This window comes from Oncorhynchus masou, unplaced genomic scaffold (genome assembly GCF_036934945.1).
Source record: "Oncorhynchus masou masou isolate Uvic2021 unplaced genomic scaffold, UVic_Omas_1.1 unplaced_scaffold_714, whole genome shotgun sequence".
Lineage (NCBI taxonomy): Eukaryota > Metazoa > Chordata > Actinopteri > Salmoniformes > Salmonidae > Oncorhynchus > Oncorhynchus masou.
In genome coordinates, this window is record NW_027013609.1 from 348,625 (window position 1) to 371,801 (window position 23,177).

At 44.0% G+C, this 23,177-nt stretch overlaps 2 protein-coding genes across 2 annotated transcripts; one reads left to right on the top strand and one right to left on the bottom strand.

Annotated features, from left to right (window-relative positions):
- Window positions 1-940: 940 nt before the first annotated feature.
- LOC135537158 (uncharacterized) lies at window positions 941-9,168 on the bottom strand. The gene is made up of 4 exons (XM_064963364.1): window positions 8,894-9,168; window positions 7,281-7,972; window positions 2,903-3,938; window positions 941-975 (listed from the first exon to the last, which is right to left on the bottom strand). Exons 1-4 carry the CDS (start codon window positions 9,072-9,074, stop codon window positions 941-943), a joined length of 1,944 nt encoding a protein of 647 aa, XP_064819436.1. The 5' UTR covers window positions 9,075-9,168.
- A 3,494-nt stretch (window positions 9,169-12,662) lies between these two features.
- LOC135537159 (uncharacterized) lies at window positions 12,663-15,774 on the top strand. Its single transcript, XM_064963365.1, has 4 exons — window positions 12,663-12,930; window positions 13,395-13,474; window positions 13,759-15,055; window positions 15,611-15,774. The coding sequence occupies exons 1-4, from the start codon at window positions 12,663-12,665 to the stop codon at window positions 15,772-15,774; spliced, it is 1,809 nt and encodes a 602-aa protein (XP_064819437.1).
- The last annotated feature ends 7,403 nt before the right edge of the window (window positions 15,775-23,177 follow it).

Sequence of the window (23,177 nt, forward strand, 5' to 3'; positions counted from 1 at the left end):
TAAAGGTAATGATAACGTGTCAAAACTGTTCTATGATTGCTCTAAAAAAAAAAAAAGGCCCCATCAAATGGTGGAACAAACTCCCTCCATGCAGGACAGCGGAAATCACCACCTTTTACTAAACCCCACCTCTTGAATGGTTAGATACCTAGGATAGGATAAAAATCCTCTAATTTCATTAATGATTTAGATGCACTATTATAAAGTGGCTGTTCCACTGGATGTCAGAAGGTGAATTCACCAATTTGTATCCAAGTCCCTCTGGATAAGGCCATTCATCAATGACTTAAATGTAATGTAAATGTGTTGTTAGGTGTCTGTTAGGACCACTAATTCTATGATTGCTTAAAAAAAGTTTTTGCATTGCTTCATCAGAATCACCAGGTCCAAACAGACTAAAAAATACAATATTTCTTATGCAGAAAAATTTTCTAAACTAGAAATGATCCTAGATCTCACTATACTTGCTTGTTTTGTCAAAACTGAAATGGCTTTTTCATTAATATTTTATCCAACCAGAAAATGGACAGGTTCATTTCTTCTTCAATGTTTTTAGTGGCAACCCACATGTACAATGTGTGAACAATGGATATAAAATATATCCAGAATAAGAATTTAAATATTATACCTGTAAATCCCCCACCCACCATTCATCAATCAAATCACCTGGCTGGATGAATCTGACTATATCAAGACAATGTTGGGTTGCCAGTTCTGGACCTGAGTTTGAGTCCAGGCCCCCTTGAACTTCCCTGCAGCACCTTTCTCCACATTTCAAGCTTCAAACATAATATTTTAATGCCCGACCAATTTTTGCTTTTGATTTGTTAAAAAAGTTTGACTATCATTAAATCCCTCTTTCCACTTCATGATTGTGTCCCACTTGTGTTTTGATTCTTCCTCAAAAAAATACAGTTTTCTTTTTATGCTGGGCGCCGGCTCAGCTGGGAAGAATGCGAAATGTCGGCTGGGCGCCTGTTGAAAAAAAAATACAGTTGCAAAGATTGCAAAATGGCAGCAAAGAATGGAAAATAATAATATCAAGATTTACACTTTTTGGCTCAACAGGAGTTGACAATGTTGCAGCTGAAACAACCAGAGCACTGTATCTCCGGTAAAATCTGTTCTATGTGCCCTATTTCTATGACCATTTCCGTTCTTAAGATTTTTTTAAAAAAAATTTACTTTCAAGTTTTGTATACCAGCTTCAAAACAGACAAAAAAACAATATTTAGGGTTATGGAAAATATATTTCACTTGGGTTTAGATGGTACAATGATCCTGTAGTCATCCACTATACTTGCTTGTTTTGTCACAAACTCCAAATTAGGTTTACTATTAGAATTTTAACAAAAATGGAGAGGTTCCATCCACTTGGAGAGCTAGCCTGACCTACAAGGTGTAACAAACCATCCACTGGATAATGTGTGAACTAATGGATATAAAATATATGAACAGAATATGAATTTAAATATTGGCCTACCTACAAGGTAAACCCCCCAAACCATCCACAAAGTTTGCTGGTTCAAATCCACTGGCTGGTTCGAGCTAGTCTGACTGGGAATGTGTAACAATGGATCCACTGTTGAAGGTTGCTAGTCTCTGGACCTGAGTTTGAGTCCATCCACTTGGAGTGCTGCCCTTACTGAATTCCCTTGGCACTCTGTCTCAATTTGACTCAAACCATCCACATTGAACTTAATGCCCGACCAGTTTCTGCTTCCACTTGGAGAGCTAGCCTGACCTACAAGGTGTAACAAACCATCCACTTGGAGAGCTAGCCTGACCTACAAGGTGTAACAAACCATCCACTTGGAAAGCTAGCCTGACCTTCAAGGAACAAACCATCCACTTTCTGACCGGCATCTTGTGTTTCAAACCATCCACTTGCTGCTGACCTCATCAAACCATCCACTTTAATCTCACAGTGTTTCTTTGGGTTTGCTGGCCGACCTCAGCTGGGAACAAACCATCCACTGGGTGCCTGACCTACAAGGTGTAACAAACCATCCACTTGGAGAGCCTGTTGACCTAAAGGTTGTAAAAACCATCCAAAAATGGCAGCAAAGAATGGAAAAAATAACATCAAGATTTTCTGACTTTTTGGCTCAAACCATCCAGTTGACAATGTTGCAGCTGAAACAAACCAGACTTGAAAGACAGAGAAAAAAATGAATATAAAATATCCACTTGAAATTTGAATAACCTGACCATTTTTAAAAACATGACCATTTGGAGGCAAATTTCCTGTCTAACAAACCATCCATAATATTATTAGGGATGGCTGGCAAACCATCCACTTGGAGAGCTAGCCTGACCTACAAGGTGTAACAAACCATCCACTTGGAGAGCTAGCCTGACCTACAAGGTGTGACAAACCATCCACTTGGAGAGCTAGCCTGACCTACAAGGTGTATAAAACCATCCACTTGGAGAGCTAGCCTGACCTACAAGGTGTAACAAACCATCCACTTGGAGAGCTAGCCTGACCTACAAGGTGTAACAAACCATCCACTTGGAGAGCTAGCCTGACCTACAAGGTGTAACAAACCATCCACTTGGAGAGCTAGCCTGACCTACAAGGTGTAACAAACCATCCACTTGGAGAGCTAGCCTGACCTACAAGGTGTAACAAACCATCCACTTGGAGAGCTAGCCTGACCTACAAGGTGTAACAAACCATCCACTTGGAGAGCTAGCCTGACCTACAAGGTGTAACAAACCATCCACTTGGAGAGCTAGCCTGACCTACAAGGTGTAACAAACCATCCACTTGGAGAGCTAGCCTGACCTACAAGGTGTAACAAACCATCCACTTGGAGAGCTAGCCTGACCTACAAGGTGTAACAAACCATCCACTTGGAGAGCTAGCCTGACCTACAAGGTGTGACATTTGACTTACATTTATTTTGGGGTTCACTGAGAGTGGTCAGCGCTCCAGCCAAAACAACCTCATTCCACTTGAAACGTTTGAATTTGCCAGCAGACTCCGCGACTTTGCGTCGTCCTGACCTCAGTGCACAGGATTCCACAGCGCTGCCAATGTTCATTAAGTTGTATCCCATTTGAACAGCCAGCGTCGGACGGTCGTACGTTTTGTTCTCCTCGTTGTAGCCAGCAACAGCTCTCACTGCCGTGATGACGTGAGGTAAATTACTAGGTATGACCAAGTCCTCAAAGCACATCAGAGGTGTACACGTCCTGGCCGTGATGAGGAGTCTCGCCACCTCTCTCATTCTTTGTTGAATGTATTTGTTTCTTCTGTTATCTGGCTGTAGTTTGTTGTACAGCTCCTCTCCCATGAGGAGGATACATTTGTCATTTCTAACCACAAATGAAACTTGGCCGGAGTTCATACCACAAACGATCTTCCAAAGACCTGTGCTGACGTAGTCGGGTTGAGGACGCATCATAAACGCCATTGCTGACTGAATCCTCCTCTTTGGTCCAGGTTTTGGTTCTTCAGCTTTGGGGTTCAGAGGGCAGTATCTGACATGCTTCCGTAGTGACTTTCGGATGTACAGACCTTGACTGTGCAAGCAGTGGGTGTAACATGGAGTGGATCCTGGCACTTTGGGACGGGAACAGGAGGCCATCTCTCCACTCCCACGTCTTGCTACGGCAGCATCATGCACCCTCAGACATATCCTCTTAGCTGGACTAGGAGCCCCAGAGGGTGTTCGGATGTCCATGTCATTGTTGCCGTCTGAAGGGCTGATCTCAGTCCCCGGGTTGTTTTCATCACATAAGTTGGACAAATAAGATGGTTCGTTCACCACACCACTAGAATGGCATGTTCTCTTTGCTGGTTTCCGTGCCTCAGAGTCTTCTTTAGTGCAGGAGCTACTGTCTGAAGAGTGGCTGTCTGTTACTGAGATGACTTCCTCAGTCCAGGTAGAGAAACTAGATGCTTCATTTGATTCCACGTTACTAGAATCCTAAAGGGGTAAACAACAAGGAGAGATGAATGTAACATGAAAACTCTCGGACAGCAGAGATCCCGTTTTGGAACGTAGATATGTTCGTAGAGTTTAGCATTTTAAACAATGTATATCCTTCATATTTAAATGACTTTACATTTACATCATATTAAACATAGTACAGTGTATTCAGTGTATTTCCCCTCTTTTCCTTTTACTTTACAGCCTTATTTTACAATTGGTAAAATACCTTTCCCCCCCCTCATCAATCTACACACAATACCCCATAATGACATCACAATACCCCATAATGACATCACAATACCCCATAATGACAAAGCAAAAACAGGTTTAGAATTTTTGTTGCAAAATGTATAAAAAAAATAAAACATACCTTATTTACATAAGTATTCAGACCCTTTGCTATGGAGACTCGAAATTGTCAGAGCAAAAACCAAGCCATGAGGTGGAAGGAATTGTCCGTAGAGCTCAGAGACAGGATGGTGTCGAGGCACAGATCTATGGAAGGATACCAAAATACTTCTGCAGTATTGAAGGTCCCCAAAAACACAGTGGCCTCCATCATCCTTAAATGGAAGAAGTTTGGAACCACCAAGACTCTTCCGAGAGCTGGCCGCCCAACTGAGCAATCAGGGGACAAAGGCCTTGGTCAGGGAAGTGACCAAGAACCCCATGGTCACTCTGACAGAGCTCTAGAGGTCCTCTGTGGAGATGGGAGAACCTTCCAGAAGGACAATCATCTCTGCAGCCGTCCACCAATCAGGCCTTTATGGTAGAGAGGTCAGACGGATGCCACTCCTCAGTAAAAGGCACATGAAAGCCACTCAGAGTTTGCCAAAAGGCACCTTGACTCTCGGACCATGAGAAACAAGATTTTCTGGTCTGATGAAACCAAGATTGAACTCCTTGGCTTGAATGCCAAGCGTCACATCTGGAGGAAACCTGGCACCATCCCTAAAGTGAAGCAAGGTGGTGGCAGGGACTGGAAGACTAGTCAAGATTGAAGGAAACATTAACAGAGCAAAGTACAGAGAGATCCTTGATGAAAACTTGGTCCAGATCACTCAGGACCTCAGACTGGGACGAAGGTTCACCTTCCAACAGGACAACAACGCCGGAGTGGCTTCGGGACAAGTCTCTGAATGTCCTTAAGTGACCCAGCCAGAGCCCGGACTTGAACATCTCTGGAGAGACCTGAAAATAGCTGCAGGACTCCCCATCCAACCTGACAGAGCTTGAGAGGATCTGCAGAGAAGAATGGGAGAAACTCCTCAAATACAGGTGTGCCAAGCTTGTAGCCTCATACCCAAGAATTGTTGAAAAAAGGTCTTCAACAATACTTGTACTTGTATATGTGATTGTGCAAATTTATAAAAACTTGTTTTTGCTTTGTCATTATGGGGTATTGTGATGTCATTATGGGGTATTGTGATGTCATTATGGGGTATTGTGTGTAGATTGATGAGGGGGAAAAAACTATTTAATCCATTTTAGAATGCACTGTAAGTGGACAATTCCATGGGAATGAGACTCAGATTTCACACATTAAAATGTACACTACATGACCAGAAGTATGTGGACACCTGCTCGTTGAACATTCATTATAAAAATCAGGGCCGTTAATATGGAGTTGGTCCCCTCTTTGCTGCTATAACAGCCTCCACTCTTCTGGGAAGCCTTTCCACTAGAGGTTGGAACATTGCTGCAGGGACTTGTTTCCATTCAGCCACAAGAGCATTGGTGAGGTCGGGCACTGATTTTGGGAGATTAGGCCTCGCTCGCAGTCGCCGTTCTATTTCATCCGGAAGGTGTTCGATGGGGTTGAGGTCAGGGCTCTGTGCAGGCCAGTCAAGTTCTTCCACACCAACCTCAACAAACCATTTCTGTATGGACTTCGCTTTGTGCACGGGGGCATTGTCATGTTCAAACAGGAAAGGGCCTTTCCCCTAACTGTTGCCACAAAGTTGGAAGCACAGAATGGTCTAGAATGTCATCGTATGCTGTGGGGTTAAGTTTTCCCTTCTCTGGAACTAAGGGGTCCGGACCACGAAAAACAGCCCCAGATCATTATACCTCCTCCACCAAACTTTACAGTTGGCACTATGCATTCGGACAGGTGTCGTTCCCCGGTCATCCGTCAAACACAGATTTGTCCATCAGACTGCCAGATGGTGAAAAGTGATTCATCACTCCAGAGAACGTGTTTCCACTGCTCCAGGGTCCAGTGGTGGCGAGCTTTACACCAGATGGTGATGTTAGGCTTGTGTGCAGCTGCTCGGCCGTGGAGACTCATTTAAATGAAGCTCAGACGAACAGTTAATTGTGCTGACGTTGCTTCCAGAGGCAGTTTGGAACTCTGTAGTGAGTGTTGCAACCGAGGACAGACGATTCTTAAGCTCTACGCGACTCAGCACTTGGCGGTCCTGCTCTGTGAGCTTGTGTGGCCTACCACTTTGTGGCTGAGCCGTTGTTACTCCTTGACGTTTCCACTTCACAATAACAGCACTTGCAGTTGACCGGGGGCAGTTCTAGCAGGGCAGAAATTTGACAAACTGACTTGTTGTAAATGTGGCATCCTATGACGGTGCCACGTTGAAAGTCACTGAGCTCTTCAGTAAGGCCATTCCACTGACAATGTTTGTCTATGGAGATTTCATGGCGGTGTGTTCAATTTTACACACCTGTCAGCAACGGGTGTAGCCGAAATAGTCGAAGCCACTAATTTAAAGGGGTGTCCACATACCTTTGTATATATAGTGTATGTCAAACAACAAAAAAACAATGATTGCAAGGTTAAACAGACCATACAACTACTGTATGCACAAGGACAACTTTGAACAATTTCCACAGAATGTTTTACAAAAACACATGTACTGGAAGACCAGTGCAGATAGAAAGTCTAACAGAATGACGGTTGGAATTTGCATCTACAAAAGTCGTCCTTGTGCATAGAGTTGTATGGTTTGTTTCACTTTGCAATCATTCATTTTTTGTTTTGACATATATTTCATTAATTTCTCCAACTTGACAGGATTTAGAAGAAGTCTGCTGTTTTGGGTTCACCCAAGGAGGACTATAGACACACATCATTCTGTGAGTGTGAGATATTAAGGTTGTGATTTTGCTTGCAAATGTAATGTCCATAATGCTGGAATTGTCCATATACTTTATATTTAAAATGTATATATATATTCATGTTCATATTTTTTTTAGTATTCATTTTCTGAAAAGAAATTGCTTTCAGAATCTCATGTAATCATTTGGCTGTTTTCGCTACAATTAAATGCTGCCGTTTTGTGCTGTTCTACATGTTTAATAATACATTAAATATAATCTTACTTGTTCTGAAGAATTGCTGGGACTCTGATGAACTTTACCGTTTTCACCCAGAGCTGCAGAACAGTCTGGATTTACTGCAGAGAGGAGCTGGGAGTCACTGGTTGGTTCTGATACTCTGTTTTCACTCTGAGCTGCAGAACAGTCTGGATTTACTGCAGAGAGGAGCTGAGAGTCACTGGTTGGTTCTGATACTCTGTTTTCACTCTGAGCTGCAGAACAGTCTGGATTTACTGCAGAGAGGAGCTGAGAGTCACTGGTTGGTTCTGATACTCTGTTTTCACCCAGAGCTGCAGAACAGTCTGGATTTACTGCAGAGAGGAGCTGAGAGTCCCTGGTTGGTTCTGATACGCTGTAATCCTCTACATCAGGTTCTGTTTTGATCTGTTTTGTTGTGTTGGTGGGTAGAGAGTCCCTCACTCTGTTCTTCAAGGTTTGGTCAAGATGTGAGGGCAGAGATGGGTCCTGTTCATAGTCACTTTTCACACAGGCAGGAATCAAGAGGTCTTTGATATCAGGTTCCAGATCTTGAGGCTGGTCTTCCTCTTGACTGGTCCTGACTTCCTCCTGTTCCTCTTTAATCTGTGTGGGCTCTGGGTCCTCCTGCCCCAGACTGGGGCTCCTCTCCTGCTCACAGTGCTGCTGCTCATGTGTAACCTCCTCTTCATAGACAGGAAGAGAGAGCTGCTGGGAGTCTGGAGGGTAGAAAAGGAAAACAAATTAAATCAGAGTTTATTCACGTACTGCAGGATACAGCAGGTGTAAACAGTGATTGCAAGCACTTACTTAACAATGCAGTTCAGAGGAGGCTGGTGGGAGGTGCTATAGGAGGAATCAATAGAACTGAGTCCAACATGTGGTTTCCATGTGATTAATACTGTTCCATTTATTCCATTCCAGCCAGTACAATAAGCCCATCCTCCTAAAACTCCTCCCACCAGCCTCCTCTGATACAGTTATACTGGTCATATAAAGTAATACACGAGAATTTAAAAAAAATGGGGGATGATATGTTGAAGATACTGTATCCCTGGAAAAGGGATGTTTTACGTTTCTATCACCCCGCTGAGGCTGGTGCACACACACACACACACACACACACACACACACACACACACACACACACACACACACACACACACACACACACACACTTCTTGTTCCCTCTGGCTAGTGATCTGTGTGATCTTGAGACCTGGGTTCAAATACTATTTGAAATCATTTCATACGGAGTTAAACAGATAGGACTGAGTGGACCGTTAGTACAGATCCCAAACTCACTGTGTCGGCTCAAATAGGAGATACTGTCATGTCAATAAAAGGTTTTTAGATTTTAAAGATGTATACAGTCCTATAGACCCTCAAAGCAGGGTGACTCACAGTTAACCCTAACCATTCCAATGTATTTAATTGAATAAAAAAACAAAACAAAAAAACAAAATATTTATGGAAGTGGTGATTTTGCTAGGTTACTACAGGAAACATGCTTGTTTGGGTCCCCGGGTGTGGAGACAGACGGGTTAATATACTGCAGTCTAACTGTGTGTGTGAATGACTAAATGAGTATAATTATTTGATGAATACTTTTGTTTCCCACAGTAGCTATTATTACAAACCTGCTCGATGTAACTTGATTTCCGGGTGGAAAACCAAATCCAACAGCCGCTGCAGACGTTTGTTCTCCTCCTTCGAACGGGAGATTTCTACCTGGTACTCGACAATCTTTTTTTCAAAGACAGCCGATATCTCCACAGCGGCCGCTGTTAGCCGCTGAGTAAGAAACGTATTCAACTCCATCTGTAATTTGGGAATTTTAGGGTCTATAAAGCCACATGTCAACGAGGAAAATATAAACTAACGCTCTTGCTATTCACTTCCTGCTTTAATTCTTCTTCTTCTTTTGGATTTGGTTGTTGGATTGCATCCAACTTTAAGCTGCATACACCGCCACCTACTGTAGGGAAGAGAGTGGTGTGAGTCCATTCACGGTCTACCTCCATTATATTCTTTGATACAATAATACAATATTGGGGACAAGGGAAATTGCCACCCATTCCACTATTGAACCGTAATCTAGTCCAACTCTAGACCAGTGGGTTGAGAAGACAAAACCCTACCACTCCCCCTGCAGCTGTTCTGCAGTAAATCCTCACAATCCCAATTACTTCTCTACCGCTGCCACCACAACCTCTATTTTCTGTGACTTTCAATTCATTTCTGCAGTACAATTGACAACCACGGCTATAAATGATAAAAAGCCCACCTTGCTGAAGCAAACATTCTTCCCATCACGGTCTCTTGATCTCTGCCTACTCACAGGAATCCTCTCAGGATCCCTCACCCTGTACCCAGGTTCCTCAACCACTCTCTTCCCTGCTTCAGCATACCTCACTTCCTGTACTACTGTAACCCTGGCAACCTCAATCTGCCATTCTCTCACCTGACACCTCCCATCTCCAGCCCCATGATCACCCCCACAACTTTTTACATCATACAGGTTTCTCCGATCAAATAGCCGAATCTAAATAGAGCTCAATCAAATACAACATGCACTGTCATGTTAAGAAACAACATATTCTAAAAACAGGACAGGTCATTGTAAAATGGACAATATGAAATGGACAATCACAACCGTTGTCCAGGAGTTTCGCCCCATTGTCATGATCAGTGGTTTTAAGTTTGTATCCGTTGTCACATTCTGACCTTTATTTCCTTTGTTTTGTCTTTATTTAGTATGGTCAGGGCGTGAGTTGGGGTGGGCAGTCTATGTTTGTTTGTTCTATATTTTGGGTATTTCTATGTTTCGGCCTAGTATGGTTCTCAATCAGAGGCAGGTGTCATTAGTTGTCTCTGATTGAGAATCATACTTAGGTAGCCTGGGTTTCACTGTGTGTTTGTGGGTGATTGTTCCTGTCTCTGTGTTTGCACCAGATAGGACTGTTAGGGTTTTCACGGTTCTTGTTTTATGTAGTCAGTTGTTCATGTGTACATTACGTATTAAAAAGAACCATGGACACTTACCACGCCGCATATTGGTCCTCTGATCCTTTTCGCCTCTCCTCTTCGGAAGAAGAAGAGAGGAAACCCTTACATCCGTATATTTTTGACAAGCTGATCATCGCGAAAAAATAACATACTTCTGTATTTCTTGCTGTGTAAACAGATTGCAAATAGGCTCCTAAAACCCCTGATAAAGTTGGGTAGCTGATATTCAGAGTTTAAATAGCCACATTTAGGAGTCACAGGAAACAGGACTAATAAAGCCAACGCAATGACCTGTTTTACAAAACATTGGTACCTACCACATCGAAGGGCATTCAGAAATTCTATTGCAGGCCGAACATGGTGGGCTACACCCCAGTAAGCACAAACCGACACCTTTTGGGCGTCTTTTGTTGGTCCTGTCCGGACTTTTTGATGTTTTACAAATGATTGGCTTACCACATAGATGGGCATTCATAACATTACATTTCAGGCAACAACAATTTCAACTGCTTCTCCTAAACACTTAATCAAATCAAATACAATTTTATTGGTCACATACACATGGTTAGCAGATGTTACTGCGAGTGTAGAGAAATGCTTGTGCTTCTAGTTCTGACAGTGCAGTAATATCTAACAAGTAATCTAACAATTCCACAACTACTTTATACCCACAAATCTAAGTAAAGGGGTGTAATAAGAACATATAAATTTATGGATGAGTAATGACTGAGCGGCATAGGCAAGGTGCAGTAGATGGTATAAAATACAGTATATACATATGAGATGAGTAATGCAAGATATGTAAACATTAGTGGTTAGAGCATTGGACTAGTAACCGAAAGGTTGCAAGTTCAAATCCCCGAGCTGACAAGGTACAAATCTGTCGTTCTGCCCCTGAACAGGCAGTTAACCCACTGTTCCCAGGCCGTCATTGAAAATAAGAATTTGTTCTTAACTGACTTGCCTAGTAAAATTAAGGTAAAATAAATTAAAAATTAAAAAATCATCCTTGGGACGCGGGACGAACTCGGCGATCCTCACCGCAGCTACTTCACCCTGACACCCTCACTCTAAACTAATTCTGGAGCTCTTATCCCCGGTTTTTTGCTTCTTCTTTTTATTCTTCTATGGTGTTATGGAACCAATGCTCTTTTGTAGCTAACTGCAGTAACCCATCAACCCCTTATGGACGATCCACTGAGGATAACAAATACCGGGGGATGAAATTTGAACGAATTTGTCACGTCGTGTGAAAGAAAGGTTTTGAAGTTGGAGGCATATTTACTTCCAGTAGGTGGTGGTAGTGCGTCCTTTAAATTGTGTAACAAATGCCTTAAAACAAAATAGAAGAAGAAGAAGCAGAACGTGAACGGCTAGTGCTTTCGTTTGTTTACGTCGTGAATATAAAATGTCACAATTACAGTTCTTGAATGTGTTTATCACCGAACGATTAACAGCGGTAGCTATGGAGATATCCGTTGTACTTGAACAAAATATAGGCGAGTACCTGGAAGAAATCTCCCGTTCAAATGAGGAGAACAAACGTCTACAGAGCCTGTTGGATTTGGTTTTCAACTCTGAAATCAAGTTACACCACGAAGGTTTGCAATTAAATAATAACTCAAAATGCACGAATCATATAGTTACTGTGATCAACACTTATTGATCAAATAATTATACAAATGTAATCATTATTGGTTTTCTTTTCCCTCCCGCCAGACTCCCAGCAGCTCTCTCTTCCTGTCTCTGAAGAGGAGGTTACACATGAGCAGCAGCACTGTGAGCAGGAGAGGAGCCCCAGTCTGGGACAGGAGGACCCAGGGCCCACACAGATTAAAGAGGAACAGGAGGAACTCAGGACCAGTCAAGAGGAAGACCAGCCTCAAGATCTGGAACCTGATATCAAAGACCTCTTGATTCCTGCCTGTGTGAAAAGTGACTATGAACAGGACCCACCTCTGCCCTCACATCTTGACCAAACCTTGGAGAACAGAGCTAGGGACTCTCTACCCACCAACACAACTGAACAGATCAAAACAGAACCTGATGGAGAGGATTACAGCATATCAGAACCAACTAGGGACTCTCAGTTCCTCTCTGAAGCCCAGGTAGGAAACATAGAAGAACGTGTTGATGGGATGGAGAGACCCATTCCCCTCCCTTCTCTCCAGACTCCCAGCAGCCCTCTCTCCCTGTCTCTAAAGAGGAGGTTCCCCCAGAGCAGCAGGAGAGAAGCCCCAGGCTGGGTCTGGAGGACCCAGAGCCCACAAAACAAGAGGAACTCTGGATGAATCAGGAGGAACAGCAGCTGGAATCTGACAGCAGAGTATCAGAACCAACCAGTGACTCTCAGCTCCTCTCTGAAGCCCAGGTAGGAAACATAGAAGAACATAGAAGAACATGTTTGATGGGATGGAGAGACCCATTCCCCCTCCCTTCTCTCCAGACTCCCAGCAGCCCTCTCTCCCTGTCTCTAAAGAGGAGGTTCCCCCAGAGCAGCAGGAGAGAAGCCCCAGGCTGGGTCTGGAGGACCCAGAGCCCACAAAACAAGAGGAACTCTGGATGAATCAGGAGGAACAGCAGCTGGAATCTGACAGCAGAGTATCAGAACCAACCAGTGACTCTCAGCTCCTCTCTGCAGTAAATCCAGACTGTTCTGCAGCTCTGGGTGAAAACAGAGTATCAGAACCAACCAGTGACTCTCAGCTCCTCTCTGCAGTAAATCCAGACTGTTCTGCAGCTCAGAGTGAAAACAGAGTATCAGAACCAACCAGTGACTCCCAGCTCCTCTCTGCAGTAAATCCAGACTGTTCTACAGCTCTGGGTGAAAACTTTGTATCAGAACCAACCAGTGACTCCCAGCTCCTCTCTGCAGTAAATCCAGACTGTTCTGCAGCTCAAATCCAGACTGTTCTGCAGCTCAGAGTGAAAACAGAGTATCAGAACCAACCAGTGACTCTCAGCTCCTCTCTGCAGTAAATCCAGACTGTTCTGCAGCTCTGAGTGAAAACAGAGTATCAGAACCAACCAGTGACTCTCAGCTCCTCTCTGCAGTAAATCCAGACTGTTCTGCAGCTCAGAGTGAAAACAGAGTATCAGAACCAACCAGTGACTCTCAGCTCCTCTCTGCAGTAAATCCAGACTGTTCTGCAGCTCTGAGTGAAAACGGTAAAAATCCAGTTCATCAGAGTCCCAGCACTTCTTCAGAACAAGTAAGATTATATTTAATTTATTATTAAACATGTTCAATGGCACTCAGCACACAAAAAAAGCAGCATTTAATTCCAGAGACAACATGAGATTTTGATAGCAATTTCCTTACAGAAAATGAATACTGAAAAATATAAACATGAATAAATGTAAAGTAATTTAAATATGAAGGATATACATTGTTTAAAATGCTAAACTCTACGAACATATCTACGTTCCAAAACGGGATCTCTGCTGTCCGAGAGTTTTCATGTTACATTCATCTCTCCTTGTTGTTTCCCCTTAGGATTCTAGTAACGTGGAATCAAATGAAGCATCTAGTTTCTCTACCTGGACTGAGGAAGTCATCTCAGTAACAGACAGCCACTCTTCAGACAGTAGCTCCTGCACTAAAGAAGACTCTGAGGCACGGAAACCAGCAAAGAGAACATGCCATTCTAGTGGTGTGGTGAACGAACCATCTGATTTGTCCAACTTATGTGATGAAAACAACCCGGGGACTGAGATCAGCCCTTCAGACGGCAACAAAGACATGGACATCCGAACACCCTCTGGGGCTCCTAGTCCAGCTAAGAGGATGTGTCTGAGGGTGCAGAGGGCTTCACCAGAGGTTGTGTGCAGCAGGGTGACCACCCCATCAGCAGCTCCAAGCTCCACACATGTCATACCAATGTCTGTAACCCACAGTGGAAGGTCTAAGAAACAGTGTTGTCGGTACTGTGGAAAGGCTTATGTTAAAATCGCGAGACACCTGCGGATTGTGCATCGGGATGCAGCCAAGGCCTTCAGCTTCGGAAAGAAGTCCGGGGAGAGAAAAGTGTTACGTCTTCTGAGTGAAAAGGGAAGCGTTGTGCGTGATGCTGCCGTAGCAAGACGTGGGAGTGGAGAGATGGCCTCCTGTTCCCGTCCCAAAGTGCCAGGATCCACTCCATGTTACACCCACTGCTTGCACAGTCAAGGTCTGTACATCCGAAAGTCACTACGGAAGCATGTCAGATACTGCCCTCTGAACCCCAAAGCTGAAGAACCAAAACCTGGACCAAAGAGGAGGATTCAGTCAGCAATGGCGTTTATGATGCGTCCTCAACCCGACTACGTCAGCACAGGTCTTTGGAAGGTCGTTTGTGGTATGAACTCCGGCCAAGTTTCATTTGTGGTTAGAAATGACAAATGTATCCTCCTCATGGGAGAGGAGCTGTACAACAAACTCCAGCCAGATAACAGAAGAAACAAATACATTCAACAAAGAATGAGAGAGGTGGCGAGACTCCTCATCACGGCCAGGACGTGTACACCTCTGATGTGCTTTGAGGACTTGGTCATACCTAGTAATTTACCTCACGTCATCACGGCAGTGAGAGCTGTTGCTGGCTACAACGAGGAGAACAAAACGTACGACCGTCCGACGCTGGCTGTTCAAATGGGATACAACTTAATGAACATTGGCAGCGCTGTGGAATCCTGTGCACTGAGGTCAGGACGACGCGAAGTCGCGGAGTCTGCTGGCAAATTCAAACGTTTCAAGTGGAATGAGGTTGTTTTGGCTGGAGCGCTGACCACTCTCAGTGAACCCCAAAATAAATGTAAGTCAAATGTCACACCTTGTAGGTCAGGCTAGCTCTCCAAGTGGATGGTTTATACACCTTGAAGGTCAGGCTAGCTCTCCAAGTGGATGGTTTGTTACACCTTGTAGGTCAGGCTAGCTCTCCAAGTGGATGGTTTGTTACACCTTGAAGGTCAGGCTAGCTCTCCAAGTGGATGGTTTGTTACACCTTGTAGGTCAGGCTAGCTCTCCAAGTGGATGGTTTGTTACACCTTGTAGGTCAGGCTAGCTCTCCAAGTGGATGGTTTGTTACACCTTGTAGGTCAGGCTAGCTCTCCAAGTGGATGGTTTGTTACACCTTGTAGGTCAGGCTAGCTCTCCAAGTGGATGGTTTGTTACACCTTGTAGGTCAGGCTAGCTCTCCAAGTGGATGGTTTGTTACACCTTGTAGGTCAGGCTAGCTCTCCAAGTGGATGGTTTGTTACACCTTGTAGGTCAGGCTAGCTCTCCAAGTGGATGATTTATACAGGTCATTTGCCTGGAAATGTTTATTTATCCTCTTCTTTCTGTTATTTTTGCAATCTTTTCTCAACAGGTCCACAGCCGACCACTGTCACACAGGCGCCTGGCCAGCCGACCTGCTGCACAGGCGCCGAGCCGACCACAGGCGCCGAGCACACGCACCCAGCCGACCCGACGCACACGCACCCAGCCGACCGCGACGCACACGCACCCAGCCAACCCAAAGAAACACTGTGAGATTAAAGTGGATCGTTGATGAGGCAGCAGCAGCAGTAGAGAAACACAAGATGCCGGTCAGAAAGAGTGGCCAAGTTCCTGGAAAGAGGGACTGCCTCAAATGCCTCCAGTCAGAACCTGTGGCGCTCAAAAGCAGAAACTGGTCGGGCATTAAGTTCTATGTAAATAGAGTCAAACGGAGACAGAGTGCTGCAGGGAATTCAGAGGGCAGCACCCCTGACCTGGACTCAAACTCAGGTCCAGAGACTGGCAACCCAACACCTTAGCCAAACAAAATGTTATTGTTCTTTGACTCAATACTTGGTGCATTCTGGGTGTGCTATAAAGTTCAGACGTTATGGGCAGAGTTAGAAATCTGTCTGTCAGAGGTTTTACAATGCAAGTTTACTTTGAATCCGTCTGTATGCATGTTTCAAGACATGGCATAGTAGATAACGTTAGATAACCAATGGGTTGGACAATATTATTTTACTTAAATACTGGAAGTCAAATTATACTCCAACGTTAAGAGAATGGAAGAATCAAACATTTTATTATTTAATTGAATACAATCTTTCTACAGACAGAAACAACACAACGATTTGAAGTCGTGGGAAAATGTCCCTTTTTTTAAAACTTGTTTTTCAGCCCCTGAGAAACACAGTTACTGAAGCGTCCCTGGAGCAGTTTAGTGGTTCTGTGCCTTGCTCAAGGGCACAACAGCAGGAGGCGGCATCTAGGATACCCGGAAGCCTACCAGAATTGTTCCGTTCAGACTTGGGGATTCAAACCAGTGACTTTCCAGTTGCATGTCTGCCTCTAAGGACATGATCAATGAAATGTTACCTGGCTAAAACCATTTACAACAACTACTACATTACAAACTGTTTTCCTTAGCTCGCTGAATAACCTAGTGTTGGACTACGGTTAGCAAAATTCACAGGTTTTCCAGAAATCCTGGTTGAAATGTTCACCGAATCAGAAGGGATTTTAAGCATGAAATCCAGGAATCCTCCATCCAGGATTTCCGGAATACCTGTGAGTTTCGGGAGAGAGAGCAGGATTTCCAGGAATACCTGTGAGTTTCGGGAGAGAGAGAGCAGGATTTCCAGGAATACCTGTGAGTTTCGGGAGAGAGCAGGACTTCCAGGAATACCTGTGAGTTTCGGGAGAGAGAGAGCAGGATTTCCAGGAATACCTGTGAGTTTCGGGAGAGAGAGAGCAGGATTTCCAGGAATACCTGTGAGTTTCGGGAGAGAGAGCAGGACTTCCAGGAATACCTGTGAGTTTCGGGAGAGAGAGAGCAGGATTTCCAGGAATACCTGTGAGTTTCGGGGAGAGAGAGCAGGACTTCCAGGAATACCTGTGAGTTTCGGGAGAGAGAGCAGGATTTCCAGGAATACCTGTGAGTTTCGGAAGAGAGAGCAGGATTTCCAGGAATACCTGTGAGTTTCGGGGAGAGAGAGCAGGACTTCCAGGAATACCTGTGAGTTTCGGGAGAGAGAGCAGGACTTCCAGGAATACCTGTGAGTTTCGGGAGAGAGAGCAGGATTTCCAGGAATACCTGTGAGTTTCGGGAGAGAGATTTCCAGGAATACCTGTGAGTTTCGGGGAGAGAGAGCAGGATTTCCAGGAATACCTGTGAGTTTCGGGAGAGAGAGCAGGATTTCCAGGAATACCTGTGAGTTTCGGAAGAGAGAGCAGGATTTCCAGGAATACCTGTGAGTTTCGGGGAGAGAGAGAGCAGGACTTCCAGGAATACCTGTGAGTTTCGGGAGAGAGAGCAGGATTTCCAGGAATACCTGTGAGTTTCGGGAGAGAGAGCAGGATTTCCAGGAATACCTGTGAGTTTCGGGGAGAGAGCAGGATTTTGCAACTCCAGTTGGGCTCTATTAAAGTTACTATTGAATGATCATCATCCTTGTGAAATCTTTATTGATAGAACTAAATACTGCTTCCTACATGGACACTTTTATGATAGAATTGGGCAGGACTCAATCATTTTGCCATTATAGAGATATATATTTTTGTAACATCCCAATTTAATGTCTGGTGTATGTCACATTACTCAACAACTCCATTTGGTGTCGACTTAGGGAGATGGGCTTACAATATGTGCCAATGTTACCCTAAATTGCTTTGTTTGATTCTCCACAACAGACAGACTACTTTTGTGTGTTTCCTCATGGATGCATTGCCATACACCTGAGAACAGTGGGAAAACACACTGCTACAAACAAAACAAGGGCTTCATTCAAACATGTCAATTCAAGACATGATCAGTGTCGTTATTAGAACACACAAATACAGTCTCAGATGTCTCTAAAACATCTAGTTTATGTATGAAACCACTGTTGTATAATGATCTGTCATGTATTAACTCAACTCTGTTGCATTATTTGAGACCAAGTATTCGCATCCCTTGACTTTTTTCCACGTTTTGTGTTATAGCCTGAATTTAAAATAGATTGAATTGAGATTTTTGTCACTGACCTACACACAATATCTCATAATGTCAAAGTGGAATTTGTTTTTTATTTTTTTATTTGACAAATTAGATGACATATTTCTGTTTTTCATTTTCAATAAATATGCAAATATTTCTAAGAACATGTTTCTACTTTGTCATTATGGGGTATTGTGATGTCATTATGGGGTGTTGTGATGTCATTATGGGGTGTTGTGATGTCATTATGGGGTGTTGTGATGTCATTATGGGGTGTTGTGATGTCATTATGGGGTGTTGTATGTAGATGGGGGGGGGATATTGAATCCATTTTTAATTCAGGATGTAACACAACAAAATGTGGAATCAAGTGATATGAATGCTTTCTGAAGGCTCTGTACACGTAAAGGATGACCCAGAGAGACAGGAGTTAACATGTTTAGTGGTGGAGGATACAGGTCTTGACTTTGACCAAAATGAATGAACCCTTTACAGAACCCTTTCGACGACTTGATCACGGCTTTTACACACACTGATGTAGTCTGTTTTGCCTGCTGGGAGAGGGAGGTCCTCCTGACTGAGGAGAGACGAACAGAGGTTGTTGGGGCTGCCTGGGGTGCAGAGTGGGTCGATGTAAGACAACTCCCTCTCTCTATCCTTCCTCCTCTCCGACTCCATGTCTATCTGGAGCTCAAGCTGCTTCCTAGGTCCCCCCGTCCCCATCTTGATCGACGGACGCCTGCTCCGGCTCTGAGACCGCCAGTAGCTATTGCTGTCGTAGGACGGAGTCCCTCCTTTTTAGGTGAAAACTCTTCTCTTTCTCCACAAGCGTTAGGCCCTGGTCCTCGCCCTCCTCTGTGTCCCCCTCTTCTCTCCTGGACCCTCGGCCCGCAAGCCTGGTGTAGATCGCGTGCTGTGTTGGTGGGTCATATTCTTCAGTTTCTTCTGACTCGTCAGCTGCTGCTGCACTTTGCTCTGCTGCCTGTGGGTGGCGCTGTGGCTGTAGTACACAGACCTGGGCATCGGCCTGGCTTTGAATGCCCTCCTCTCCTCTTTGGCCACCAGGTTCCCCAGTTCCACTTCAATCCTCTGCTCCCTCTTCCTCCTCTCTCTCTCCAGGAAGCTGAACGGTCTCTGGGGTGAGCAGGAGGAGGCCCGCTGGTTGCCACCGCTGACCGTGACACACCGATAATTACCGAAGTTAACTCTGTGGTTACCGGGATGGTAACCGGGCCGCTGGCTGAGGCGTCGGCTGATGACGTCGTAGAGCGGCAGGCGAGTGTGGGCGGGCGCCGGCGAGGCCCGGAACTTCATGCCACACTCCCTCAGCTCGTCCAGCTCCCGGCGCAGCAGCAAGTTCTCCAGCTCCACCTCCGAACGCGTTCTGACCTTAATAACAATAATACATCAATATTACATTAGTTTTATATAGTACTTTTAACCCAAACTCCCAGAGGGACATTTGCTCAGCAAGTCTGGTATACATATACTGTATTTATGACACGTAGAACATTCCCTATGGAATGCTGTGTTACATTATTAATTCAAGACTCTTTAGGGAACAATACAACTAAACAAAAACCTCCTCACCTTCCTCCTCTTCTTGTCCTCCTCCCTCATCATCATCCTGAACGGCTCGGGGACGGTCACAGTCCCCCTGGAGTTATCAGGACCTCCACCCCCTATAGCTCTCGTCTCTGGTTCTCCTCCCTGTCTGGCTTGGGTTTCCTCCTGGTTTCTGCCCTGGCTCCTGGGGCAGCAGCCTCTCAGCTGGAGCTGGATCTGGAGCTTGCTCCTAGATGATGAAGTAGATAATGGCTGCTTACGGGTGGTGGTGGTGGTCACACTCTCTGGACAGCAGGACTGACTGTCCCTGTGTAAAAGAAAGCTAGAATTGCAACGTATATCTTCGATATCTTCGAGGCCTTGTTTCAGTTTTTGATGTGATCGACCTTTTGGCTCCAGGCAGCCTTTCATGTATTTACGCAAGAGGATAAGAGTTGAGCACATAGATTTTTTAATTTTTTATTATTCATACAGTTAAGAACAATTTAAAGTAGAAAGAATCCCAGAGGAAGTCACATTCTCTCTCTTCACCTGAGACTCTTCCTGAGGAGGTTGTCCTTCCTTCTCCAGGCCCTGGGGCTGTGGCTGTCCTCTACAATCAGAAAGAGACAAAATAGTGAGCTATTAGAAATGTGACCTTGACGGATGGATTGAGTGATTTTATGTTGACATACAATGCCTTCAGAAAGTATTCACACCCCTTGACTTTTTCCACATTTTGTTGTGTTACAACCTGAATTTAAAATTGATAAAGTTCAGTTTTTGTGTCACTGGCCGACACACAATACCCCATAATGTCAAAGTGGAAATGTGTTTTTTTTTCTCACATTTTTTACTCATGCATTAAAAATGAAAAGCAGAAATGTCTTGAGTCAATAAGTATTCAAGCCCTTTGTTACGGCGTGCTTAACAAGTCACATACGTTCCATGGACTCACCGTCTGCGATGTTTAAATGACCAATCATCTCTGTACCCCACACATACAATTATCTGTAAGGTCCCGCAGTCGAGCAGTGAATTTTAAACACAGATTCAACCACAAAGACCAGGGAAGTTTCCCAATGCCTCACAAAGAAGGGCACCTATTGGTAGATGGGTACAAATTCAAAAGCAGACATTGAATATCCTTTAAGCATGGAATTAATAACACTTTGGATGGTGAATCAACACACCCAGTCACTTCAACCATACAGGTGTCCTTCCTAACTCAGTTGCCGGTGAGGATGGAAACCTCTCAGGGATTTCACCATGAGGTCAATGGAGACTTTAAAACAGGAGAAAACTGAGGATGGATCAACAACATTGTAGTTACTCCACAATACTAACCTAATGGACAGAGTGAAAAGAAGGAAGCCTGTACAGAATAAAAAATATTCTAAAACATGCATCCTGTTTGCAACAAGTGTTATGTTTGGGGCAAATGCAACACATATATTTTCTGCTCCATATTTTCAAGCCTAGTGGTAGATGCATCATGTTGTGGGTATACTTGTAATCATTAAGGATTGGAAGTTTTTCAGGATAAAAAAAGAAACGAAATAAGCATAGGAAGATAAGCACAGGAAAATCCTGGAGGAAAACCTGGTTCAGTCTGCTTTCCAACAAACACTGGGAGATGAATTCACCTTTCAGCAGGACAATAACCGAAAACACAAGGACAAATTGACACTGGAGTTGCTTACCAAGAAGACATTATACAATCCAGGTGTGCAAAGCTCTTAGAGACTTACCCAGAAAGACTCACAGGTGTGACCGCTGGCAAAGGGGATTCTGACATGTATTGACTCAGGGCTGTCAATACTTTTGTAAATGAGATTTCTGTATTTAATTTCCAATAAATTATTATTTTATTTTTATAAAAACATGTTTTCACTTTGTCGTTATGGGGGATTGTGTGTAGATGGGTGAAGAAAAAAATGTATTTAAAAATTATGAATTCAGGCTGTAACACAGCAAAACATGGAATGAGTCAAGGGATTTGAATGCTTTCTGAAGGCACTGTTTATACACAGTACATGCATTTATTTTTTTAAACGTGACCAGGATTTCACAATAAAGTCAGAGACTTACTCTATCTCCATTTTGGGAACTGTTTGCTGAATTATTTACAAAAATATTGACAACGTTAGGAGAAGATTAGCATATTGTATTATAACAGGAGGCATATTCATGACATGCTGTTTCTGTCTCTTTTCCCCCACTGACCTCTCTCTTCCAGCAGCAGTTCATAATGGTTATCCTCCTCTTCCCCGTCTCCACCAACACCGTCTCCTGATTGGTCAGACACGTCACCTGACGTCTCCTCGTGGAAGTTCAGCTCCTCCTCTGAAAGGATTCTCTGCAGTCGCCTCACTGGCACAGAGCCAGAGCTCTGGCTTTCCCACGTGACACTGCGAGACAGGAGAGATTGAGCATCATTTAAGATGAGCTTTCATTGTTGCTACCGTGGAAAAAGTCTCAAGCACATCTCGGTTAAAGCCCCTCTTAGGATGTGAAACGCTAAAATACCTTCTTCAAAAGCACAACAAAACAAACACGGATGTTTTTGTTCCCCCAAATACTACACTGGACAAAAATATAAATGCAACATGCAAAAATGTCTAAGATTTTACTGAGTTACAGTTCATATAAGGAAATCAGTCAAGTGAAATAAATTCATTAGGTGCTAATCTATGGATTTGACATGACTGGGCAGGGGCGCAGCCATGGGTGGGCCTGGGAGGGCATAGACCCACCCACTTGAGAGCCAGACCCAGCCAATCAGAATGAGTTTTCCCTTGCAAAAGGGCTTTATTCCAGACAGATATACTCCTGTTTCATCCACTGTCCGGGTGGCTGGTCTCAGATGAAGCCAGATGTGGAGGTCCTGGGCTGGCATGGTTAAACGTGGTCTGAGGTTGTGAGGACGTACTACCAGATTTTCTAAATTAAATTATCTGGCAACCGCTCTGGAGGACATTCCTGCAGTCAGCACGCCAATTGCACACTCCCTCAACACTTGAGACATCTGTGGCATTGTGTTGCACATTTTAGAGTGGCCTTTTATTGACCCCTGCAACTGTGTAATGATCGTGCTGTTTAATTATTTTCTTGATATGCCACACCTGTCAGGATTACCTTGGCAAAGGAGAAATGCTCTCTAACAGGGATGTAAACATATGTGTGCACAACATTTGAGAGAAATACACTTTTTGTGAATATAGAACATTTCTGGGATTTTTTAAATTTCAGCTCATGAAACATGACATTTTATTTTACTTTATTTAACTAGACAAGTTAGTTAAGAACAAATTCTTATTTTCAATGACAGCCTAGGAACAGTGGGTTAACTGCCTGTTCAGGGGCAGAATGACAGATTTGTACCTTGTCAGCTCGGGGTTTAAACTTGCAACCTTCCGGTGACTAGTCCAAC